Here is a 25,879-nt window from a genome sequence, read left to right on the forward strand (position 1 = left end):
TATTAGCGCCTCTGCTGAGTGGAGTTGAGGAGTTCTTCCTCTTTCTTTTCCTCCCCGTGAGTGCAGCTGTCTCCTTGTTGCAGCTTCTTCTTTGGCCCTCTACAATGGAGAGAGGGCAAATGGTGCCTGTCTACCTTCTGGGTCTGTGCTGCAGCATGTGTGTGGTTGCAGGGATCCAGAGGTCCCAGATGTTTCCCTATGGCATGTCAAGTGGAGATTCACTTTTGGAAGAAGGAGACGATGAAACCTCCAAAGTCTTATCTCTTCCTAAACCCTTCTACTTCTACGATACCCCCTTCTATCAGCTTTATGTAAGTACACTCTCATGCCTTTACTTTTTTTTTTTTTTTGCACACCACATGTATCCAAATGCTCTCACTTGGAAAAGTGAACATGTCTGTTTTCTCGAATAGCATGTAATTATTTTCTTTATTTAACATGTACATGCAGCGGTTGAACGAGGCCTGGGCTTGAGCGTTTCCATTTAGTGACAAGTAAAAAGAGCAGAATCATTGTAAACACATCATATATTATTCTTGTTAGGTTTATGTTCTTTTCTGTTTTCTTTAATGACAGCTGCTTCATCTGTCAAGAGTAGGGTTTGTGAGCGATATAATCCTATGGTGGTCTCAGTAAAACATATGTAACACCGGATAGGCGAAAAGGGATCACCTTTGGACCACATGAGACCGTTAAACTTGTTTAGTGGATTAAATATTTGGTTCCTCCTAATAATTAAAGTAAACCAAGAACATAAATGCAGCGGACAATTTGGAAATTCAACCAAAACCGGTTATAAATTAAGACATAGTACTTGGGTAGATATACCACACTCCTTCCATCACTTACAGTGGCTATAAAATGTCTACACACCCCTGTTCAAAGGACCAGTTTTTGTGAGGAAAAAAAAGGGACCAAGATATTTTTTTCCACCATTAGTGACCTACGTATAACCTGCACAACTCAAATGATTTTTTGCAATTTATTATTGTAAAAGGAAATAATAAACTTGGTTGCACAAGTAAATGTGCATGACCTCTTCTAACCAGGGATGTGACTGTGTTCACAATTACCCAAACACGTTTAAAGTCATGTTTAAAGTCAGAAAACACCTGTCACCATTTAAAGTGCCTCTGATAAGCCTCAAAGAAAGTTCAAATGTTTTGGATTTGTCGCAGAAGCCTGAAAGTGTTTTTTCTTTCTTTCTTCAATTGAGTTGTACAAGTTATATGTTGCAAATGGGTCATGCTTTTTTTTATATCACAGCAACCTGGCATTTGAACAGGGGTGTGTAGACTTTATATATCCACTGTACATATAAGCAGCACAGAAAACTGGCGGGAGTTTTCTCAAGAATGCTTGTGGTGCATTTGAAAAAAAAAGACTCATGTTTCCACTGTTCAAAAATAACATTAGAACAATTATTTCCTTGTGACATTGTCCAGGTGGCCACCAACGGGATCATATCAGCTCAAGACTTGCCGATGGAGAAGCAGTATGTGGACGACGGGTTCCCCACGGATTTCCCGGTGGTGGCGCCGTTTCTGGCTGACATGGACACCAGTGGTGGACGAGGACAGATTTACTACAGGGTGACTGAGACGCCCAGTGTGCTCAACAGAGTGGCCCAGGTGTGTTGACTCAAGGAAAAGAGCTAAAGGTTGTTATCGCCTCAAAGGCAAATTGCTGTTCAACATCCAGTTGGAGTAAGCGGCCAAGACATTTTTTGACTGACTGATTAAACTTTTTCTTTCGAACAAGCATGACACACACACACAAAAAAAGAAACATTTCCCCTCCCAAAATACATAAACATACATACATACATACGGGGAATTATGAAATGACAGTCAGAAAACCTTGAGATTTCTTCTAGGAAGCAAAACGTTTTCTCAGAAGCCTACAATAACGCCTTAACTTTACTCAGGGTTAATCACAGGTACTTTAAATGCTGACAGCTATGTGCTGACTCCCATTTAACACAAACGTGAATGTGAGTGCTTAATTATGAAAACATTGTTTTCATTCAGTAAAGAATATATGTCATGTCAATGGTGGAAACCCTTTTGAAATAATTGACCCAAAGATTAATTTTTTCTTATGTCACAAAAATCTGGTATTTCCACGGGTTACAAAAATGTACCTACTGTACATTTGTCCGCTCTTTTGTCCATACACTGCGTGCGGCACATCTTTTTATTCTTTTCAACTGGTTCCCATTTTGACATTGCTTTAAATCCTCACACTTACTTTTCCACAGTTTCACACCACAAACTATCAAACAAACAAAAAAATTTCTCCGGTTGTGCATGTGTTTAATATTGTAAAGTTGTGTTCAACCCGCAATTCTTTTCCCTGTCCAAAAAGGATTTGGAATGTGTCCTGGTCTTGTTTTGGACTTGTTCATGCTGAGTAAGTAAAATACTTGCCAACTGTATTCTTCTTTTCTCTTCCTCCATGCGCTCATTTGTTCACCCGCCAACCCAGGAAGTTCACCAAGGCTTCCCAGATGCCAAATTCACCCCCACCCATGCTGTGGTGGCAACATGGGAGAATGTGGGCGCCTACGAGGAGCCCACTCGGACCAGTGGGGGGACCTCGAACAAGGTAAGATGGATATGGAGGACTTGACCACAGGAGTAAAACAGAATTAGCCCGAATTCCTGGAGGTTTCATGTATTCGGCCTCAGGGGTAGGAGTGTGAGGTCCATTTGTCCTCTATCTTCTCATCTACCTCTTAACCTTTTCGGGAGGTCAGAGGTCATCTTTGAAGGGTCATGAAATTGTCCTCGCCTCTTCTCCCTTCTCTTTCAATTTCCATGCAGGTAGACAAACTATCCCACTCCCAAGCTCTGCTAGCGGCTGCTTCCTTTTTTGTTTGTCTTCCTGATACCAGTTAATAACTAAACCAATTGTAAAATCTGGGAATAGCTACCCCAGGGCTTATTTTACTCATTTATCGAGGAAGAAATGTTTGAATTCCGATGTAGGAGGAATGTATGTAAGATGATTTAAATTAAGATTGGTCACCTCTGCCAGCTATGCATCTGTACTTTACTATTTCATGGAGTCATATTCCACATTTTTGCATGTTAAGACAACCTGCAGTACATTAAACTAATATTTTGGAAGACCACAAGGCAGACACGCCATCCACTTGAAGAAACAACAAGATCTAGTGGAATTCAAAATGTACCCCCCACCCACCACCACCAAATTGAATAAACACAACCTTTGAGCAATGTTACTGCCACCACTTTACTGTACATGTAGAATATATCTCAACCATGAAGAGTGCTTGAGGTCAGAGTCAGCACTTTTTTTTTGTTTTATTAAAGGAGCTCTAGCATGGTGAATAACTTTGGGGAGTTGTTAGCCATTGAAACTGCTAGTTCATCACCACACTTTGTGACATCACAAAGTGAGGAGCAATATACCGCGCCTACAGACTAAACACACTTTCGCAAAGCAGCTGTCCGAGCAACTTGAGTTGACGTGCATCTGTTCTGATTTTGGTGCACCAGTTAAATGATCAAATGTTTTCATGTTAATTAACTACAGAAGATGAATGGCTAGTAGTTCTATTCTATCTGTTTATTACATACATATGTTTGTTCTACTTCAGTACAAAAGGTGTGAGTGGTTTTGAAATGTTCTGGTTTACGTTGCTTCTGCGGAAACTCAATAAAAGCACATCTACTAAAGTTGCTGTGCCGTTTCGGGCAAATAGGATGGATAGATGGATGATGAAGGGAGTGGTGGAGGCAAACCACAGGAGACCTCCCCGTGTCTGGCCTTCTCATCTGTGTTTGTCTTTGCTTGTGTTTCTCAGGCTGTTTTATCTCAATCCTCAGCATTCCTCCTCCCCCAACCCGGTGGATCAAAAGCCAAAGGTGCAAATATTAAATGCAATGCACAACACTGGCTGTTGCCTTGAAGTTGATTCGGACTTTGTGACATTCCAAATGTGAACCTGTGAATGTATTTGAATTGTTGAACAAATGAAAAGGAAGTTAGGGGCTTAAACAGCCTGGCCCATCATGGCGATCTGGGGGTCTGTGGACTGATAGCATCTTGCTTTGAAGAGATTAGCCGGAGGTGCTGGGTGGAGTTCAGTGGGGGGGGGGGGGGGGGGGGCTGATTATGTGGAGTCCTGTGTGCCACACAGAGTCAGGATGTGTGGTGGAGGTGATGCTTATTCGGGGGAAGGGGATCCATTGTTTGCCGTTAGAGATGACACTGTGAAAATTTCATAGCATGGTTATATTGATCAAAATTATAATTGTTATCAGTATTATCACTAACACGACATACACACGCAGCTCAGAATTTGGGTAAAGTCTTAGTTTGTTAGATTTTGCCATTTTTGGTGGTGCCCTAAAATACGAGTAATCCGACTCACGAGATATAGTAAAAAATGTTTGCTTTTGACTGACACAAACTTGAGACATGAGTGCAATATGTCGGCAGTAAGCTCAACTCAACTTCACAACATGCAGACTCTTGTCAGATCTTTTCAGATTTTTAGCATTTCCATTCATTTCAATGGGTAAAGATGATACAGTATGGCTGTTTTGAGTTATGAATGTGGTCATGAAACAAGCTGAACTTCTCAGGGCAGATCTGTATCTATGTTGGAGTCTCATGACATTTTTATTTTTTAATTCTGCAAACTACTGACAACGAAGTTAGCCCCCAAATTCTAAATACAAATATTGTCATTTATTTGCAGAAAATTACATCTTGGGTCAAATACCAAAAGAGGTCCTTTGAGTTTTGCTCTTAATTATTTCCAGAGCTGTAACTCAATTGGATTATCTTTCTCATTGGTTTTAAGCTCTATCCCCTTTATTATTTATCAGATCTTCACAAAGATGTACTTTTGCCTCTTCTTGATGTTTATTAATCCTTTCATTTTTCCCCCCTGTGTAAAACAATAGGAACTACTAACCCTCCTAGTTCTATTTGTTGTTTCTCAGGGCCCCCTTGATCGAGACGGGTGTTCTTCCTGACTCAAAGCAAACTGAACATATGCAACTCCTTTCTCACACAATGATTGCCGGGTGATGACTGAAGATAATTTGCCCAGTTTTCATAAAAAACACGAAATTGTCTGGTAGTGTCCATCAACTTCCTGCATTTAATTTCTGAAAAAAATGCGTGGGTGCTTGACCAACAACTTTTTTTTTGATGATTTTGATGACAGGGTGAGGTCTAAAACTAAAGACAATGTTACTTCAAATTTAAGTGTCCTAACTGCCTAACAAGGTACATGTAGTAGAAGCAAAGCAGTACCCATGGTTGAGTTGTTGGTCCCCAGTGAGTGTCCGTAGGTCAATGTTCGGTCATCGGAAAGCAGTTGGGTAACTTGCTTACTACTAAAGGGTTTGTTTATGCACTGCTCTTTTAAATGAAGACAGATGGCAAATGTTATTTTGCCGCATATGTTTGTTTGATGTTGAGGCCTAAAAATAATAACCATTTAAAAAACAGTTTTCAATATTGATGATCCATCTTGTCAAAATGTCTGCCTCATGGGCCTACTGTGCTTTTTTTAGTCCCTTGTCACCTATAAAAATAAAAAGTTTGATACAGTCCACAACACGGCGACTGCTACAAATACTTGGTTTTAATATTATCAACTAAAGGACAAGTGACTGAAGTGATCCACTTACAAAAGAAGTAACGACACTTTCCACCACTGCTGGTCTCATTTGCATTATACGTATTTGTGTTGTTTTTTCAGGTCAGCGTGACTTTGCTGTTTATATGTGAAGCCATAAAAAGAAATACTAAGTCGCTGTCATCAATAAATAGCCAACCAAACATTTGCAGCCAGTCACATAGACATAAAGGTGTGTGTGTGCATATGCTTGTGTGTGTCTGTGTGTGATGTGTGTGAATGCACTGCCATTCTTGTAATTAAAAGGTGAGAAAAGAAAGCCTTTGTTTTTTTTAGTGGGGGTGCAATTACTAGTTGTCTTTACCTTGAGTGCCAAACAATCACACAAAGGGAGACACTAAGCCCAGCACAAATTGGCTTGGACTGGGTTTGGATGTTTGTAGTGCGGTCAGTAAAAATTAAACGACACCACCATTCATAAAAAACACATAAAAAAGTCTGAACTCAAAAATGTCCCTCTGGCCAAGAAAACAATATTAGGAAAGTCTACTTGAACATTTAAAATTAATTTGGGGTTAATCAGAGGCACTTGGAATGGTGGCAGGTATGTACTGACATCAATTGGAAAGGTATTTGAACAGGGATGTTTAGATATTTTAAATATCTAGTGTGGTTCCGCCGTCAACATTACAACATGAATGTCACTGTATTTCCGACAAAGCAAAAGCAGATTTCATATAGACACTACGCAACCGCCCGGACCAGACTCGCTAATTAAAGCAAGCCCAGAGGCGGCAAGCAACAACAAAGATGGTTTAAAGATGTTGTGCTAAGCAATTAGGAGCAAGAAACATGTACTATACTTTTCATGGCTATAGGTGAAGAGACGTCTGAGTCCTGCTCACACATCTTTAACATTATCATGAAAGATGTGCACACACAGGAAGACAGCTGTGCTCTTCATTCGCTTGGGAATGTGTGTGTGTGTGTGTGTCTGCTTGTGAGTGTGTGCGCCTCTGTGTGTGCAGATGTGCACATGGAGTCACCGATAGTCCTTTTTCAAATATCGACGCCTCTTGTCTGCGCTGACAATAGTTCTTTTTAATATAGATTGAAAAGCAACTTTATTTCAAACAGTGCTTTCAGGTAATATATAAGATGTAAGCGTTCGTTGACAGGTGTACAATGTCGTTTTTTTTCGTAGGCCATTCTGTGAGAAGTGTTATATTAATAACATTTACGTTCTTATGTACGTGCTTGAAAGTCATTCAATTCAAACTGTAGTTTTTATTGAAGAGCAAACTTCCTCCCTCTTACAGGTCAACACCTTCCAGGCAGTGATTGGTTACGATGAAACCGACTCGTACGTTCTCTTCCTCTACCCCGAGGGTGGCCTGAACTTCTTTGGGACGAGACCCAAGGTAAACTGTGCAGAAACAAGGAGGTGCTTGTTTTTGGTGAACACTCCCGCCTGCAGATGCTGAGCATCATAGCTTAGCATCCCCCACACACCAGTAAAAATATGACCTTGACTGTCCAGACAACTTTTGCATTGTTTGCTTCTTTTCCCAGGAGTCATATAATGTGGAGATAGAACTGGCCGCTCGAGTCGGATTCAGCCGAGGAGAAATCACCTATCTCATTTTTTCCCGAACTGAGGGCCCTTACTACAGTGTGACCAGCAATGTGCAAAGTATCAAACATCTCGACCAGTTAGTATAAACTGTCTTATTCCAGTATTGCTACTGCCAATAAAACGAATTCATCTGTAGTAGTAGTTAGGGTTAGTTATTAGTCCTAATGGATAAAGGCTTCGACACGCCCACTTTTTAGGCTGCCAAGTTTTTCTTTCAAAAGTGATATGAGCCATCAAGGTATGCTTTGATGAGTTTAGTGTGGAGGACCCTGACCTGAGCCTTGACCTCAATTCCATCAACCTTCTTTGCGATGAACTTGAATGGATATTGTGAGCCAACATCAGTACACCTCTGACCTCACAAATGTTCTTCTTGATGAATGGACCAAAAAAATCCCATAGAATGGCGGTCATTCTTTTTTGTTCACTTCCAGATGTCCCGATCCTTCAGTCCATATTGCGGCACTAGAATGTTAAGTGTGTAAGGCTATTGTTTTTGGCTTGTTGGATTGGGACTCGTAAAATTGTGTGGTGTAAGGACTGCACTTGCTGACAACCACGCTTTGAGTCATCTCTCCACTTGATTTGTTTTCTAATGGCGCATACAATTGACTATTATTGTCGAGAACGAAGTGTGCTCTTAAGGGTCTAATGAACCTAAGCATTGTTAAACTGTAGTTGACACTGTGTACCCATCCCAATGGTGTACTTAAATGGTACTTCAAGGAAAATATTCAATGTATTGCTCTAATTACTGTTTTTTCCCCCACTCCATTCAAGGGTTGGCAACACTGGAATTCCAGGTGTTTGGCTTTTCCACACTGGGAACCGCTATTCTTTTGACAACATTGTCCCTGCATCTATTGGTGATATTCTTGCTACGCCTCTCCCAAGAGAACGCAATCAACCTCAGGTAATTTCTCTCTCTCTCTCTCTCTCTCTCTCTCTCTCTCTCTCTCTCTCTCTCTCTCTCTCTCTCTCTCTCTCTCTCTCTCTCTCGTCTGTCAAATTTCAATGACTGAGGAAAATCGCCAAGTAAATGTATACAGTGTATAACAAGGCTTCAAAACTCATGACAACTCAGTTGTTTCTGCTCCGAATGCTGTCAAACAAATGCCACAGATTTTCTTATGCGTAATGTTTTATTTATTCATCCAGATGAGGCAATTGAGAACAAATTTTCATTTGCAGTCCAATATGAAATCAAATCGCAATCCCACCGAATCGTTTTGCTCCAAAAATAAATCGTATCGACGACCATGATATAGATGACTCTGCAAGCCATGATTGGTTTTTGGTTGTTTCTGCCAGAGCGCCACTACACCCGAGTACAATGACTTTAAAGAGTATCCAGACAACAGCAACTTCGATCATCAAGAGGAAGACAGAGATTTCCCTCTGACTGTTGAAGATGTGGAATTCCAACCGGTAGCCGCTGGTGAATCTGTCCAGCCAGAAAGTTCTGACCTTCCTTTGTCAGCGTCCGAGGTGTCGCATGGCGGTGGAGATGTACCTTTGACATCTGAGCCCAGGCACGGTTCAGAGGTGGCGGGGCGGCAGTATGCACCGCCTCCTTCTCGAGAGGTCATCCCAGATGGAGGTGCTCAGCGGTCTCAAGAGCAGGTAAACTTGGAATAACTAATACTGGGAGAGTTTTGTTGCAATTTTGGCACCACCGTGTTTTTCCTCCTGTAGATTCCTGTGGATGTCGGAGATTTGTATCCCTCCCACAAAAATGAGCCACCCCTGTCCCCTGGAGGTCATGTGGTCAGTGTGGAGGAAGATGTGGACTTTGACACAGGAGGTAAGACACCTTCACAGAAATGCGTATTTATGGCGTGTGTACGTAGTCGTAAGCGTATGCAAGGAGGATGGCTGACAGGAAACGGAGGGAAACGATACCTCATCCTCAGCAGCTGCACTACAATATGGCTGTTGTGCAACTCCTAGTGCGTGTGTATGTATATACTTACTCGAGCTCATAAATGAATTATTTTTCTTCTGTTACATTAAAACATGGCAAGTTTTATATTTTAGCAGCATTTACAGATGGGCAGTGACAGGCTGTATCCTAGTATTGAAGCATTTTACATGCCTGTGAGATGATGGTCATGGTATGGGATGCAGCACTGCAACAGCTGTTTTCTCTCCAAGTGTTCCGTACTGTATATACAGTACGTGTGTGTGTGTGTGTGTGTGTGTGTGTGTGAGATTTTTCTGCAGTATTTTCCCATCCTCTTTTCTGTCAACAGTCTACCGTGCTGTATACTTACCATAATGTCAAGCACTTGTCGCACTTTACATTGCTAAGTCTTTCGTTTTTTTGTCTGTTTCTCAGTGATTCACTACACCACAGAGAATAAGGAAACATGCGCGAGGTATGTTATCAATCGTATCTTATGATGGGATATTCCCTGTGTGTTAATATTGAGAGTCATTGATTTGTGTTTGTCGTAGGTTCCAGCAGCAGTGTTCTCAGAACGCCTTTTGCTCTGACTATGCTACGGGTTTCTGCTGTCACTGCCGACCCGGCTTTTATGGAAATGGCCGCCATTGCCTGCCGGACGGTTAGTAGTCGTCTCCCTCTGTGTTCTTTTCATCATTTTTAAATTCAGCGAAATACACTCAGCCGGTTGGTGTTTTTTGTGTTCAGCGGCGCCTCAGCGCGTCAGTGGCAAGCTGAGTGGAACGGTAATCGTGGGTTTGACTCCCGTGGAGCTGAACAACATTGATCTGCATGCTTACATTGTGGTGGGAGATGGACGTGCTTACACAGCCGTCAGTGAGGTAGCAGAACATTCCAAATAATTGGAAACCACTTGAAAACAAATGAAAGATCACTCGTTCCATGAACTGCATTTTCCACATTTCATCTTCTGGGTTCTCTACTGGCCTTGCTTGGTTAGATCCCCGAGCCAGTGGGTTGGGCCTTGATGCCGGCTGCGCCGATCGGTGAGCTGTTTGGATGGCTGTTTGCTCTGGAGTTGCCCAATAGCCAAGCAGGATTCAAAACAACAGGTACAGAACTTTTCACTATGAACTTTCTCCGCCACAAAGCATCTAACCTTTTGATCTAGGCAGAGAGGTGGTTTTACACAAACTAAAATAATTATTGGTGTTACCAGGGGCTGAGTTCACTCGTCAAGCCGAACTCGTCTTTTACCCTGGCAACCAGCGACTGTCAATCACTCAGACAGGACGAGGCCTCGACGAGAATAACCACTTCACTGTCGACACCGCTCTTAGCGGCAGTGTGCCTTTCCTACCTCCCGCTGCTGAAGTGACCATGGAGCCTTTTAAGGAGACCTACCATTACTACCCATCAGGTAACCACGATGACCACTGAAGACGCCTAACTCCACTGTGCGTTAATAGCACCCTTTGTGTTTGGTTCCAGTTGCTACATCCAACTCCGTGAGGGAGTTTACTGTGGTCTCACCAGACCGAGGATCCGAATCCTTTTCGTTCCAGCTGAAACAGAACATCACCTACCGTGACTGTCGACATGACAACCGGGCTCCGCCTGTCGAGACCCTGCAGATCACCATGGAGAGAGTGTTTGTCATGTACGTTAAGGAGGAGCGGATTCTGAGATACGCCATCACCAACAAGATCAGCCCAGTTGGAGGTTGGTGGTGGACACAAAAATCACTCATTGTCCCATAGAGGTCTCACTGCATTCAAATGTTTGACTTTTTTTTTAACCTCAACCAGGCATGAAATGGTGAGAGCCGTTGTTTGGATCACTGTTGGTCGGTTAGTTAGGGTAGACGGTTTGGGTTAGATTACAGAGTTGCTTCCATTTACATGGGAATTGTGAGACAGCAAAGAATGTGAAAACGCTGCAGAGAAGTCAATGTATTCAAGTTAGGCCGGCTTGAGCTCAAGTAGCAATAGAAGATGCCTGTCGATGGCTTCCTGTACTTGAAAAACCAAAATTTTTAAAAGGCATATTGACTGCATGTAAACAATGCACAAATGCTTGTGATGAATCAGAAATCAAATCACATCCCTTAGATTCTTATTCAACTGCAGAAGAAAGTCATTCTACTGCTGATCAAATATTGCACCAATATCTCATGTTCTTTTTCCAACAACATGATTTTCTATAAGTCAATCTGATTTAAAAAAAAAAATAGGAAGAGACTGAACAGAGAGACCAAAAGATGGAGAGTACCAAGTCTCTATCATTTTGATGTCACATTGGTCATGACGAAGGTCATGACACATGCACAGGCTTGCAAGTGCGTACACACACAGTACACACACACTCTCACGTGCGCATGCACACACTCACCCAAACACACTTGTACACCCAGAGCACAGCTGGAAGAGCTTTGGGGGATCAGGGGTTTTGTAAACACGGACTAAGTGCTGTGTGTGTGTGTGTGCATGCATATGTGTGTGTGTGTGTGCATGCATATGTGTGTGTGTACATGCACGCACACATGCATGGAAGGGTCTCACACTCCCTAATACCCTATCCAATGACAGATTTTAAGGAAGGGGGTGGGTTGCCGGGCAGAATAACTTCCTTGTGATGTCATGAGAATCCCCGGACTGACTTGAATGGCACTCAATAGACCATAGGCCTCCTCCAAGGCCAAACAATTGTAATCTGTATCAGCACCATAGATTATGAAAGCACAAATGAGAAATTCCTCACATACATACACAGTGGAATCACTGATAATTGATTTTTGCAAAACAATGTTCATGATGAAAAGACAGTGTTTGCAGGAATTTATCAAGCAAGTGCAGTTGATGCACATTTAAAGGGGGAAAGTGAAACTTTGGCTTGGGCCAGCAGTGTGCAGTTTAAGATATATACACCTGGTTCCCTTAGTCAGACAGGACCAGCTGCAGCACATCCATTTGCTTTTTTTTTTTTTTTTTTTTTTTTTTTCATGGATTTAGAAAATCAGAGCCGTTTGTCAGTCTGTTAACGGGTCACTATAAAACTATGAAAGAGTAGTGCAATTGAAAAACAAACTTTAGTCTGGACTCTCGGTAATGTTTCTCATTTTTGCTTTATCAGGTGCATGAATCCAATGACAAAAAGCCAGTTGCTGACTTTGTTCAAGTTCAGAATCTCGTTCTCTTCAAGTAAAGTTGTTGTTCCAAGGCGGTGCACCACGGCCATGTTATTGTTGCTTTGGTATTTCTCAACCATAACCCCTGCTGTGACTGAGTTTTGAGCAGAAGAGGGAAGCACATCTTAAAAAGTCATACTAGTTGGTGGCGCACCGCAATTCTCTGAGTGACTTTAAAGTCTGTGTAAAAGGAAAATAAATGTCTTGTGAATTTGACACACCGCAGAAAAGAAAGTTGCTAATAATCACAGCGAATGTGACCAATTAAAACAATCCCAAGTGTATCAACTTGTCACGGATCGAAATGAAGCAAGGAGACCAAATGCAGCTTGAACCAGGGTTTAGTGAAGGGAAAAGGTAGTTGGAAGAAAAGATTAGGGGAATAAACTAACAGAATCGGCATATTGACATAACTTAACTGACCGACCGACACACTGGCTAACCGAAACAGACTTGACAAAGACATGAACCAAACAGACATCAAGACACCAATGATCCGAAAGGGAGCGAGGGGCAGACGGGACTTAAATACACAACAGGTAACAAGAGGCAGGTGACTGATTACAATGATTGTGAGGCAACACAGGAGGGGAGGGGCGACGCCAACAGAAACCATGGTAACAGACATATTAAAGCACCCGCTGACGAGTCGTGACACAAATGAGGCTTCTAAATCATGAAAAATCAAGCCCTTGTCCCCGCTCTCCAACGTTGTCACTGAATGTTTAAAAAAAAAAAAAAAAAAACAACAGCATGTTTCTTATGCCTACACATAACTACAGGTTTCAGCTGTGAAAATACGTACATCATCATAAAGTCTCCAGTGGCTAGAATATATCGTAGTGGAGGAGGGGGCCCTCACGCTGCAACTTCCTTTGGCGCTATTTTAGCCCCACCCTAAAAAATCAAGAGAACACAAATGGTAAAAAACTGTCTCCATTTTTGTCAGCAATCATCTTCAGACGTGTATAATGTAATTTGAAACAAATCTCTAAATTCCCTTTACAGCATCTTTAATGATCCAGCCTTCCTTTTCCGTCTGCTCATATTCACGTAACCCTCTCATGTCCACATTTGGGACGTGTCCTGATTAGAAGCACGTATCAAGCTCTGGCCTCAGGAGATGGAAGCAATCTGGAGTAAACGTCATTGTCTGTGTGCAGGGGATTTTCTCTCTATGGAGTGTGTACCATCCATTTCTGACTCACTCTACTGGGACTTGGGTTTACTATACTACAATATTTTAAGACTGGTCATGATGGAGGCCTGAGTTGTTTTATGTGATAAAACTTGAGAAACACTAGTGTAGTGTATGAGAAAAAAATATTGTACTTCTTTCTGAGCTCGTTTGTGAAATTTAAGACATTATTTTTTTCTTTGCGGTTCTGAAATATTAAGAAGAATATGAAACCACTGGCAGTGCATCAGGAACACTATGTAAGCATCCAATCAGATTTTACTTTGATTTGATCCTCCATATACTAGCAGCACATGACACCAGTTAATCAGCCTAAAATGGGATCCAGAAACTCAGAAAATGAATTTATTCAGCGTTCAGATTGTTAAACAGTGAGGCTACACTTGTAATGTTGAACTGGTGTGCCAATCGACAGTTGAGAGGTAGAAAACATTTCATGTTGTAACACATGGTCAATGTGAGGTCACGCTGGAGGAAACCTTTCACACACATCTGCTCACTCATCATACTGTGTGTGGGTGGGGGTGTGTCTTGGTGTGTCTAACTTCAACCATGTGTTGAATATTGAGAACATGAAGGAAGTCACTTCCTAAAAGAAAGACATCCTGTGGGAATTGCTCTGATGTGTTTACTTAGCCTTGCTGCCGTAATCATGCTAAGTACTTGACACTAAATAGTCCAAAGGTCAACTCAATGTAAATTTGACATTTTTAGTATCCTTTTTTCATTTTTTTTTCATGGATGGTACTCTTGTTGTATGCCACCGTTTTTGATGTTTCAACTATTTTTAGTGAGAGGTAACTAACACATTAACAGATTAATGGCATTTTCATTGCACTGGGGATAGATGTTTGGTATTAATTTGAATGTACCATCTCATTTAAATTTCATCAGATTAACCAAAGGGTCTGTTTTGGTTTGTTAACACGTTTCTTTGTATCATAAGCGGTATCATCACTGAGAATTGACTCAAATTTTTTTTCCAGCAACATAACTAATAAGGGGCCACAATTTTCTTGTTTTGCTTCAGCTGAGTTGACAGGACCAGGGTTGGTTAACCCCTGCTATGATGGAAGCCACGACTGTGACACGACTGCCCAGTGCATCCCACTGGAGGACAAGGCTTTCCAGTGCCGGTGTGGAACTGGTTACAAAGGAGATGGACACAACTGTTACGGTACCTAACCTAGTGTCCTGTGGGACTCCCGTGTATTTTTCTTCAATGGTGTCACATTAACATCAGTGGCCCCAAAAGTCAAACTGTGTTCCAGGATGAGGAATATCTTACCTCCCTGAATTGGTTGCATTAACAAATAGTTAAGATTTTTTTTTTTCCAAATCGGCCCTTGTTTTTTTTTCTACACCACATCAGGGTTTCATCATCATAGGCTTACTTCCCACCTCCAGCACTCCAAACATGCACAGAGACTTTGACAGTTGAAGGTGCTGCGGCAGTTTTCAACATCTGTCCAACAAGTGTGTATGGAAGGAATCATCACTCCCTCTTCTCTTTCTTGTCGCTCCCCCCTCCTTGTTTAATGATCTAATTAAGAAGGACCTCCATTGCTTTAAGCTTGTCCGTGGCCTGTCATTAGCCCAGCATTATCTTTGTGTCCCCTGCTGACAGCACTAGGAAAGCCCCAGGCTCTGCCACGGTTCCCATGGATGGGCCCCAGTGTCTCTCCATGACCGCATAATCACAATGTCTTGTACAGTGCTAAGAATGCAGCCTTGGCTCCAGGTGTTTGCACTCAAATATGGATGGAGAACTTGTTTCGGTTGACACGTTTTCTCTCGCTCTCTCTGGTTAGATGTTGATGAGTGTGCAGAGGGCTTGTCTTCGTGTGGGGCTCATTCGCAATGCATCAACTTACCCGGTAGCCATCGCTGCCACTGCCAGAGCGGCTATGAATTTGGTTTTGATGGACGTACATGTGTGGGTGAGTTGTTAGATACAACATGTTATGTTAATAAATAGAATACCAGCACACACAACACTGATTTTTCGTGACTGTGGGGATTACCTATTAGCATCTTGTCATTTGAAGTAGTTACTTGTACATATCGCGGTGTTCCTCTACTTTTTGACTGTATGTCCACAGACATGGATGAATGCAGGTCCTCTCCATGCCACATCAATGCAAAATGCAGCAACAGCCTAGGCTCCTTCCACTGTCAGTGTGAGAATGGTTTTTACGGAGATGGTCTCTCCTGCTCACAACAAGGTCAGTTGACTTGCCATGATTAAGTTTTTCTGTGCATTTGCAGTGTTAAAATATAGACAAATCCAAATTCCAACTAAATTGGGATGTTGTGCAAAACGTGAACCACCCCTGCTGCAGATCGGGTTGCAACAGTACCATAACTGACATGTACAGTATACTCATTGAATATGACATGTAAATTGCATGATTAGTAACTGAAAAATGTGTAGTGGAAACATACATATCGGCTGAGGTAATGAAATACCAGCAAATTGTAGCCAGATACATTTTCGAAGGTTCCATAAACTGGAGATGTTTAGGGAAAATCGGACATTTTGACATCTTTGTGTCGGTGAAAGCTTTGCCCTTCACATCATCGACTTTAATGAATGTGATTGCAGAGTGCAGTCGTGCTCATAAAGTCGAACACGTTTGAATTGTTTACAAAACATCCATACCACGGTGGTGTCAAACTACCGACTGTGGAAACCCAGTCTGGGGAATGACTAATCCTGCTTCTGCGTATGGCAGTCTGGTGGATGGACACCAGTGGTTGTTGAAATGGGCACTGAAAGACCCCCAAAAAAATCTATTTTCTTCCTGTCAAATTCCCCAAAAAGAATTCTGAAATCCTGAAGAAGGTTTTTCTGACAACAGTGAAGAACCTACAACAGTGTGAAATTATAAGACATCGTTTTGTTCATATTGTGTACATTTATTGCAAAAGTGTTAATAATTATTATAATTCATCCATAGGACCGACAGGTGGTACTAAAAGTCAATGTGAGCAGCACAGAGACAGTCTACAGAGCGGGCCAGAACAAGATGGTCAGCCGCCGGTTGGGATTTTTATCCCTCAATGCGACTCTGATGGACGATACAGACCACTTCAGGTGGGTAAAGAGAGCCAGCAAGCAAAATGATGACCACTGACTGGAGCTCAACTTTACTCATCTGCAGTGCCATGGCTCCACTGGACATTGTTGGTGTGTGGATAATAGGGGACAAGAAAGAGCAGGAACCAGGACTCCCCCTGGTATGGCACCAACAGACTGTGACCGACACGGTGAGGACCACATGTACAACACGCCTTGAGCATTTTCTTGCTGTGCTCTACTTACAAATAAATACTTTGAACACTTTGCCTTTAAACCAACCAGAGCAACCACAGAAACCTAAAACCCAATGCGAGCACCACAGAGACAGTGTACAGAGTGCAGATGGTTATCCTCTAGTGGGAGCTTTCGTACCTCAGTGTGATGCTAACGGACAATATACTCCTCAACAGGTAAGCCCTTTTTAAATCGTAGACGCAATGTGTTTACCATATGAGACATTCATAAGTCTTGTTATTTTAGTGTCACGGCTCTAGTGGACATTGCTGGTGTGTGGACAGCCAAGGACAGGAAAGACACGGAACCAGGACTCCACCTGGCACAACTCCCATCGACTGTGAGAGACCAGGTACAAAGCAGGCTTTTATCAGCAAGACATTTCATTTGCTGTCACGATCATTGACAATTTCCGTTTTCTAAAGTGTTTCTTAATGTCCTCAGATGGCCATCCTAAAACTCACTGTGAGCATCACAGAGACAGCATGCAGACTGGCAGTCCACCTGTGGGAGCTTTTGTCCCTCAGTGTGATGCTAACGGACAATACACACCACTGCAGGTTGGAAGAAGATATTTCAACCAATAACTCCAGAGATGCTTTTTTGAAACATTTGAATTCATCTCACATGTGTATATTTATCCTCCAATCTCTACCCATCTGCCACAGTGTCATGGTTCTACTGGGCATTGTTGGTGTGTGGACAGCCAGGGACAAGAAAGACCCAGAACCAGAACCAGTCCTGGTGCACCACCCACAGACTGCGACAAACCAGGTGAGAGAAGGAAGAGTACCCACAGAAAGATGAACTTCTTCCAGAAGGCTGTCATGCTGCATGTCTTGTTTTATTGTCATGATGCTACAAAAGGCTTTCCTTGCTAATCATTGACCTTGGGCTGCCATCATTCCTCAACTCTGACAGGCATCAACTTGTGTTTCTTTGAGGTCATCAGTCACTTTAATGATTGCAATAAATGCACGTGTATGATTGCGATGGGAAAAGGATCAGCATTTAGTTTCTATTCAGTTGTAAAGTGAAGACACAGTAAAACAAATAGATGTTTCATGGGTTTTTACAGGAATTTTAACAGTACTTTCAAAAATAATCCTAAACTCTGTCAACCAGAAGAACCAGATCATTCAAAAAGCCACTGTGAGCGTCATAGAGACAGTGTGCAGACCACCAGTCCTGAGGGTTATCCTCTCGTGGGAGCCTTTGTGCCTGAGTGTGATGCAAATGGGGAGTATATTCCACAACAGGTAATTAATTATGTGCTGAGGCATGATGTCTTTTGTATATTTTGGTTGGACTAAAACCGAATGCACATTTTAGTGCCACGGCTCCACTGGGCATTGTTGGTGTGTGGACAGTCAAGGACAAGAAAGACCTGGTACTAGAACTCCTCCTGGTGCAACACCCATCGGCTGTGACAAACCAGGTGCCAAAGCAAAAAAAAAATTCAGTGCGGCAAGGATAACTTTATATTCCCTAACATTGCCAAAGAATATATATAACTTTACATTGCAATTTCCAGAGCAACCTAAAAGCCAATGTGAGCAGCACAGAGACAGTGTACAGACCACCAGTCCAGAAGGGTACCCAGTAGTGGGAGCCTTTGTTCCTCATTGTGATTCCAATGGTCATTACACACCTCTACAGGTAAATTCTTTAATATTGAAGATATTGTTGTTCAGTGTATGATATGCTTTATTAGGGCTTGACCAGTGACCACTGCGCAGTCCCTATTGTTTTTATACTTTAAAGCTGTTATAAATGACAACAAAATGAAACATTGAACACACATCAGGCTTGTCAAAACATCAATATTTCTACCAAACATTGAAAGCATGTACAACAAAATGTCTCTGAAAGCCTACTCTGAATTGAACAGAAAGTTGTGCATTTTTCATTTCCATTCAAATTTTGCCCTTTAAAAAAAAAAAAATTATTCCAGTTCCAATCTGCCAGTCTGGTATCCCAAGGTAGCCACGGCTGATAGGGCCCTCAGTGCTCTAGTCAAATGTTAATGTTCATTTCAGTGTCACGGCTCGACTGGACATTGTTGGTGTGTGGACGGCCAAGGACAGGAAAGACAAGGAACCAGAACTCCACCTGGTACAGCACCCACTGACTGTGACAAACCAGGTGCATAAGCCAAATCATTCCCAATATGTTAAGTAAAATATACTGTACAATACTATGGCAGAGTACTGCTGTCTTGTATTTTAAAATCATATGGTTGGCCAGAACTTGTATTGTTAAATCAATGTAACAGAAGAACCGGAACGTCTTAAAAGTCATTGTGAGCAGCACAGAGACAGTGTACAGACCACCAGTCCAGAGGGTTATCCACTAGTGGGAGCATTTGTACCCCAGTGTGACGCTAATGGAGAGTACATTGCTCAACAGGTACATTTTAGATGGTTTGCATTTTTCTATATAATTTATATATCACTGATTGAACTGAGAAGTATAACACAGTGTATTGTGTATTCTAGTGTCACGGTTCTAGTGGACATTGTTGGTGCGTGGACAGCCGAGGACAAGAGAGGCCTGGTACTAGAACACCTCCTGGTGCAACACCCTTTGATTGTGACAAACCAGGTGCAAAAGTTAACTTCTTTTGGTATTTACAGTCTGATGACTTGTCTTTATTTTCAGTTCAAATATGACTTCACAATGTACTTTCTAGAACGGCCTAAAAGCCACTGCGAGCAGCACCGAGACAGTATTCAGACCACCAGTCCAGAGGGTTACCCGCGAGTTGGAGCCTTTGAACCTCAGTGTGATGCTAACGGACAGTACACTCCTCAGCAGGTACAATTTGAGATGGTTTGAGATATTGTATCTTTTGTATATCATCAATCAGACTAAAACAAACTGGGTATTCTAGTGTCACAGTTCTAGTGGACATTGTTGGTGCGTGGACAGCCGAGGACAAGAGAGGCCTGGTACTAGAACACCTCCTGGTGCAACACCCTTTGACTGTGACAAACCAGGTGCCAAAGCTAACCTATCTTTGTCTACACATTCTTAAGACTCTCTTATAGTTTCAATTAGAGTATAACTTTACAATATAATTTCAAGAACGTCCTAAAAGCCACTGTGAGCAGCACAGAGACAATATTCAGACCACCAGTCCAGAGGGTTATCCACCTGTGGGAGCCTTTGTACCTCAGTGTGATGCTAACGGACAGTACAGTGCTCAGCAGGTACAGTAAACAGATGTATTACATGTATGTCCTTGGAATATGCGACTAAAACCTAATCTGTGTTTTAGTGTCACAGTTCTAGTGGACACTGTTGGTGTGTGGACAGCCAAGGCCAAGAAAGACCTGGTACCAGAACTCCTCCTGGTACAGCTCCCTTTGACTGTGACACACCAGGTGCTGAAGTTTAACTTTGCCTTGTATTTACAGTCTATTGACTTGACGTTTTTTCAGTTGAAATATGACTTCACAATGTACTTTCTAGAACGGCCTAAAAGCCACTGCGAGCAGCACAGAGACAGTATTCAGACCACCAGTCTAGAGGGTTACCCGCGAGTTGGAGCCTTTGTACCTCAGTGTGATGCTAACGGACAGTACACTCCTCAACAGGTACGATTCGAGATGAGGCATTATGGCATTTGAGGCATTGTCTCTTTTATATCATCAATTTGACAAAAACAAACTGGGTATTCTAGTGTCACAGTTCTAGTGGACATTGTTGGTGTGTGGACAGCCGAGGACAAGAAAGGTCTGGTACAAGAACGCCTCCTGGTACAACACCCTTTGACTGTGACAAACCAGGTGCCAAAGCTACACTATCATCGTCTTTACATTCTTAAAACTCAGTTAAAGTCTCAATTAGAGTATAACATTATAATGTAATTTCAAGAACGTCCTAAAAGCCACTGTGAGCACCACAGAGACAGTATTCAGACCACCAGTCCAGAGGGTTATCCACTAGTGGGAGCCTTTGTACCTCAGTGTGATGCAAACGGACAGTACACTCCTCAGCAGGTACAGTAAACGATTAGATGCATTACGTCCTATGAATACCATCCATGCGACTAAAACTTAATGTGTATTTTAGTGTCACAGTTCTAGTGGACACTGTTGGTGTGTGGACAGCCGAGGACAAGAAAGGTCTGGTACTAGAACTCCTCCTGGTACAACACCTTTTGACTGTGACAAACCAGGTGCCAAAGCTAACCCATGATCGTCTTTACATTCTTAAGACTCTTATCGTTTCAATTGGAGTATAACTTTATCATGTAATTTTCAGAACGCCCCGAAAGCCACTGTGAGCAGCACAGAGACAGTATTCAGACCACCAGTCCAGAGGGTGAGCCACTGGTAGGAGCCTTTGTACCTCAATGTGATGCTAATGGACAATACACTTCTCAGCAGGTACTTTCTCGACTGTTTAATGCATTATGTATTTTTATATCATCTATGTGACTAAAAAAGAGTTGTATTGTAGTGTCATGGGTCTAGTGGACATTGTTGGTGTGTGAACAGACAAGGGCAAGAAAGGTCTGGTACTAGAACTCCTCCTGGTACAACACCCTTTGACTGTGACAAACCAGGTGCTAAAGCGACTTTTTTTTGTTTTCACACTCTGATGACCCTCATATAGTTTCAATTGGAGTACAACTTTACAATGTAATTTTCAGAACGTCCTAAAAGCCACTGTGAGGAGCACAGGGACAGTATACAGACCAGTCCAGAGGGTCATCCACTTGTTGGAGCTTTTGTACCTCAGTGTGATGCTAACGGACAGTACACACCTCACCAGGTAAAGGCAAGCAGTATTAAGAATGTGTATGTGACAGCCCCATCTATGATGCAAAGGTTTTATTAAAGGCCAGGAACAGTTGACAGAGTCCCCTGCCTGATGTTAAAGTCCCACTTCCTTAACTAGATCACAGATGGAGGACATTGAGTGATAATTTGCCATATTTATGTCTGCTATGCAAACTCCAAGTTAAGTTCTTTAAGTTTTAGAAGATACCTTTCTTTGTAAGAGACCACCAAATTTCAGAGGCATTGGATCTACCAATAGACTTAAAGCAGACGTAAATGACACATAATATTTAATTTCAAATAGTTTCTTGCAATAACTCTGTGACCTATTGACTTCACGCAACTTTGGCAACCTTCTTGATTTTTCTAAGTTAGACCACATCCTTTAGTTGTTGTTTTCTTCAGTGTTTATTTGGTAAAATCTCTCTAGGGTTTATTCTGGAGGTTGACTTGGCCTGCAAAAACTCTCCCACTTCTCCCTTTGGCCCAGATGAACTCCTGGGAGTGTGTTCTGTTTCATTATCTTACGACAGGATGAAGCGGCTTCTAACAAGTTGGGTTGCATATTTCTATAAATTGGGAGACAAATAGTTTCAGTAGACTTCTGAGCTAATCTATCTGCTCATCTGTTACTTGGTAAATGAAGATTAATGAGCCCAAGCAGGACCAAGCCATGACCTTAGTTCCAGTGAGATTCACAGATGGCCTCTTTCTTTTAAGATTACAAGCAGAACCTTTCTTTCTCAAAGCTTTACTCTTTTTATCACTCAGGTAAAGGGAAATACTCATCTCATCATAAGACTGTCCCAGAATATTTGTGACCTGTCCCTTGTTCTAATGAGTGATTTGCTTCTTCTCAGTATTCTTTACTTCATGAAATGTAGTCAGTGATTGTCATCAATTGACAGTGTCCGTCGAAAAATAATCAATTGGCCTGTCCGCTCCAACACTTTTAGATGAAAGTGAACATAGATTCGATATTTCAGAAGTAAGGATAGAGAAATGGTTGGACTCAAACATGATGTTTGTTCTAGTGTCATGGTTCTAGCGGACATTGTTGGTGCGTGGACAGCCATGGACAAGAACGACCTGGAACCAGAACTCCTCCTGGTGCAACACCCATTGAATGTGACAATCAAGGTCATAATTTAAATGTTTGCGGATGTTTATTTCAAAGTATTAAACAAGAATTAAATAAGGTTGCCAACCAATGAATTCTACTTGACAGAACGTCCTAAAAGCCACTGTGAGCACCACAGAGATCGTGTACAGACCACCAGTCCAGAGGGTTATCCCATTTTGGGAGCCTTCGTGCCTCAGTGTGATACTAATGGACGATACACACCTCAACAGGTAAGTACTTTTTAAAATACAGTCATAATATGATGTTTTAAAATGTTATTGCTGTTCCAGTGTCATGGCTCCACTGGGCATTGTTGGTGTGTGGACAACCAAGGACAGGAAAGACCTGGAACCAGAACTCCACCTGGAACAACACCCGTTGATTGCGAGAGACCGGGTAAGAATTTAGAAATAGACTCTTAGCAAAAAACGATTTCAGTTGTCACTTGCTTCTTCTTTCCATTCTCTCGTCCGATTCTTCAGTTGAACGTCCTAAAACCCACTGTGAGCACCACAGAGCAAGTGTACAGACCACCAGTCCAGAAGGCTATCCCCTCGTGGGAGCTTTTGTCCCTCAGTGTGATGCAAACGGACAATACACCACTCAACAGGTAAAGGCAAAAAGGTTTCAGGTATTTTCTATTATAGACACAAACTGACTTACATGTTTCTATTTTTGCTTCATATCAAATGATTATCATTCTATGGAGTAGTGCCATCGGTCCATTGGGCAATGTTGGTGTGTGGACAGCAATGGTCAAGAAAGAGCAGGGACAAGAACTCGACCTGGTGTTTCTCCTGTGGACTGTGACCGTCCTGGTAAGATGAGACCATTTTTTTAATGTCTGGATATCATGTCTTTGTGAATGTTTGCCCTAATGTCCTCACTCACCCTCTCTATCTGTCTGCGGCACACACACGTGAAGGCTAAAAGCAGCTCTGGCTGTAAACGTATCTACTTTTTATGGCTCTCCAAACATCTTCAGAGTTTGTCTTGTGGGAAGACGGATGGGCTGTTTTCTCAGCAACCAAACCATAAGCAACCCTGCCTTTTTCAGGGTGACCCTTCGCACCCGAAAGGTCGTTGTCACCTGACATTCAATTGTCGGTTTTAGTTTTTCTCCACGTCACATTACAAACGACCATCATCATCCTCATCTGCGTTTCGAAACATATGCAGTCTTTCATGAGAACCAGCTGCAGATTTTAAAGTTCTCTAATAAAGTGAGTTATTAGAGGGATTTTACGAGGCAAGACAAAGTGTGTGTGTCAACAAAGGGACACCCCACACGATTAATCACACTTCACATAAACCCGAGATATGATATACTGTACCCTCAAGCCAGAAACATCACGAGAGTAGGTATTTGAATCAAGACAGCTGGAATCTTCTTGTTAGTTGAAGACATTTCACCTTAAATCCAAAGACTCAGGAACTGGAGTTTCTGGCATCTCTGGCGGTTGGGTTCCCAAGGAGTGGTCACAAACAGTATGGTTATTGCCGATGTGGTTTTGCTTCCATTATATTCCCATCATGTTTTTGACGAGGGATTTCAGGACATGGTTTTTCTCAAAGGAATTACCTTTCTTTGTTTCCTTTTCGTTCGAGTGCTAGGACCGCTGCTCGAAAAGGCGAGTTGAAAGAATCCATCAGTGTCAAACTATATGGGCTCTCCCCAAACAGAGAAGCAGCTTTTACCTATCATTTGATGTCAACGTCGTAGATTGTCTCATCTAAGACACGGCAAGAGTGGCCATGAATGAGTCATTTTGCCTGCTCGCAGCTGGTGTGCAAAAGAGTCAGCCTGACAACGACAACTCCATCTATGGTGACCACTCACCAATGACATAAGAAGGGTCACGCCACATCTAAACTTTAGAACTGAAGAAGTCTCTGGGATGTATGTTGCATAAACAAAGAGAGCAAGTCAAGTTGCTTCCATTCAAAATTTGCGGATCATCGTGACCTGGATGACTGCGACTCTACACTGACGCGCTCAAAATAAAACCGAGGGTTTACTCTAAATAACGTAGATGTTTATCTTTGTTGATGTGTCTCGCAGTCCAGGTGGCTCCGACACACCGTCCTGAGAGTGTGTGCGAACGCTGGAGGAGCAGTTTAATGGAGCATTACCGTGGGAAGCCCGAGCCGCAACAGTACTTGCCCCAGTGTGAACCAGACGGACAGTTCAGGTAGTTCATTCTGTTCTTAAAGACATACAATTTTTTTGCAATATCACATTCTTGATCTTGAATTGTTCTAACTCCTCCGGCCTCTCTCAGTCCTGTCCAATGCTATGGGGAGACCACCTATTGCTGGTGTGTGGACCAAGATGGGCGAGAGGTTCCCGGCACCAGGTCAAATGATGTCGTCAAGCCTGCATGTGAGCGTTGGATCATCCCTACCGCATCTTCTGTCAAAACCACTCAATATATATGACACATTTTACCCCCCATTTTGTTGCAGGCCTTCCCTCGGTGGCCCCGCCAATCGTCCGGCCATTACCCCGCCCGGATGTGACCCCTCCCCCTAATGCTGAAACCACACTGCTATATGCACAGGGACAGAAAATAGGAGCGCTTCCTCTCGACGGGACTAGTCTAGATGCAAGCCGGTCCAGAACATTATTGACTCTCCATGTAAATACATAGATGGGAAATTTAGCCCGATTGAATTTCTCTTGAATTGATCATGTTCATGCGTGTGTGTGCAGGGCTCCATAGTTGTTGGTCTGTCTTATGACTGCAAGCAAAATCAAGTGTATTGGACAGATTTGTCTGCACGGACCATTAATAGAGCATCAATGGTGCCAGGAGCTGAGCCAGAGATTCTTATTAACTCAAGTGAGTGATCACTTATTTACACATTTTGGGTGATTGTTTTTTTTTCTTCATGTTTTAATGCTCTGCTTTGCGTAGATCTAGTCAGTCCAGAAGGTTTGGCTGTGGATGTTAATCGAAGGCTGATGTTCTGGGTGGACTCCAACCCCGACCTGATCGAAAGATCCAACTTGGACGGCAGCGACAGACGAACGCTGTTTGACAGAGACTTGGTCAACCCCCGGGCCATCATTGTGGTCTCATCCACAGGGTAAGGTCTA

General features: G+C 42.4%; 1 protein-coding gene across 1 annotated transcript in view; it reads left to right on the plus strand.

Annotated features, from left to right (window-relative positions):
- The first annotated feature begins 104 nt into the window (after positions 1-104).
- Positions 105-25,879, plus strand: part of nid2a (nidogen 2a (osteonidogen)) — a 29,920-nt gene continuing 4,145 nt past the window's right edge. Inside the window, exons 1-50 of the mRNA XM_085911846.1 lie at positions 105-311; positions 1,446-1,631; positions 2,488-2,607; positions 6,943-7,044; positions 7,196-7,335; positions 8,040-8,172; positions 8,571-8,882; positions 8,955-9,063; positions 9,598-9,637; positions 9,717-9,826; positions 9,913-10,046; positions 10,166-10,277; positions 10,385-10,585; positions 10,657-10,887; positions 14,581-14,727; positions 15,362-15,490; positions 15,653-15,775; positions 16,511-16,647; positions 16,715-16,820; positions 16,915-17,042; positions 17,113-17,218; positions 17,311-17,426; positions 17,535-17,640; positions 17,992-18,125; positions 18,199-18,304; positions 18,401-18,525; positions 18,906-19,011; positions 19,142-19,275; positions 19,365-19,470; positions 19,559-19,683; positions 19,760-19,865; positions 19,954-20,078; positions 20,147-20,252; positions 20,341-20,465; positions 20,552-20,657; positions 20,746-20,870; positions 20,944-21,049; positions 21,136-21,260; positions 21,334-21,439; positions 21,527-21,648; positions 22,691-22,796; positions 22,885-23,009; positions 23,070-23,175; positions 23,262-23,389; positions 23,492-23,597; positions 24,842-24,971; positions 25,062-25,162; positions 25,246-25,418; positions 25,493-25,622; positions 25,698-25,869. Coding sequence (XP_085767972.1) covers positions 105-311; positions 1,446-1,631; positions 2,488-2,607; positions 6,943-7,044; positions 7,196-7,335; positions 8,040-8,172; positions 8,571-8,882; positions 8,955-9,063; positions 9,598-9,637; positions 9,717-9,826; positions 9,913-10,046; positions 10,166-10,277; positions 10,385-10,585; positions 10,657-10,887; positions 14,581-14,727; positions 15,362-15,490; positions 15,653-15,775; positions 16,511-16,647; positions 16,715-16,820; positions 16,915-17,042; positions 17,113-17,218; positions 17,311-17,426; positions 17,535-17,640; positions 17,992-18,125; positions 18,199-18,304; positions 18,401-18,525; positions 18,906-19,011; positions 19,142-19,275; positions 19,365-19,470; positions 19,559-19,683; positions 19,760-19,865; positions 19,954-20,078; positions 20,147-20,252; positions 20,341-20,465; positions 20,552-20,657; positions 20,746-20,870; positions 20,944-21,049; positions 21,136-21,260; positions 21,334-21,439; positions 21,527-21,648; positions 22,691-22,796; positions 22,885-23,009; positions 23,070-23,175; positions 23,262-23,389; positions 23,492-23,597; positions 24,842-24,971; positions 25,062-25,162; positions 25,246-25,418; positions 25,493-25,622; positions 25,698-25,869 — 6,500 coding nt within the window. The remainder of the gene's footprint in view (positions 312-1,445; positions 1,632-2,487; positions 2,608-6,942; positions 7,045-7,195; positions 7,336-8,039; positions 8,173-8,570; positions 8,883-8,954; positions 9,064-9,597; positions 9,638-9,716; positions 9,827-9,912; positions 10,047-10,165; positions 10,278-10,384; positions 10,586-10,656; positions 10,888-14,580; positions 14,728-15,361; positions 15,491-15,652; positions 15,776-16,510; positions 16,648-16,714; positions 16,821-16,914; positions 17,043-17,112; positions 17,219-17,310; positions 17,427-17,534; positions 17,641-17,991; positions 18,126-18,198; positions 18,305-18,400; positions 18,526-18,905; positions 19,012-19,141; positions 19,276-19,364; positions 19,471-19,558; positions 19,684-19,759; positions 19,866-19,953; positions 20,079-20,146; positions 20,253-20,340; positions 20,466-20,551; positions 20,658-20,745; positions 20,871-20,943; positions 21,050-21,135; positions 21,261-21,333; positions 21,440-21,526; positions 21,649-22,690; positions 22,797-22,884; positions 23,010-23,069; positions 23,176-23,261; positions 23,390-23,491; positions 23,598-24,841; positions 24,972-25,061; positions 25,163-25,245; positions 25,419-25,492; positions 25,623-25,697; positions 25,870-25,879) is intronic.

Source organism: Syngnathus leptorhynchus, chromosome 1, assembly GCF_054491065.1.
Source record: "Syngnathus leptorhynchus isolate UIUO chromosome 1, UIUO_Slep, whole genome shotgun sequence".
In the NCBI taxonomy this organism is placed as follows: domain Eukaryota; kingdom Metazoa; phylum Chordata; class Actinopteri; order Syngnathiformes; family Syngnathidae; genus Syngnathus; species Syngnathus leptorhynchus.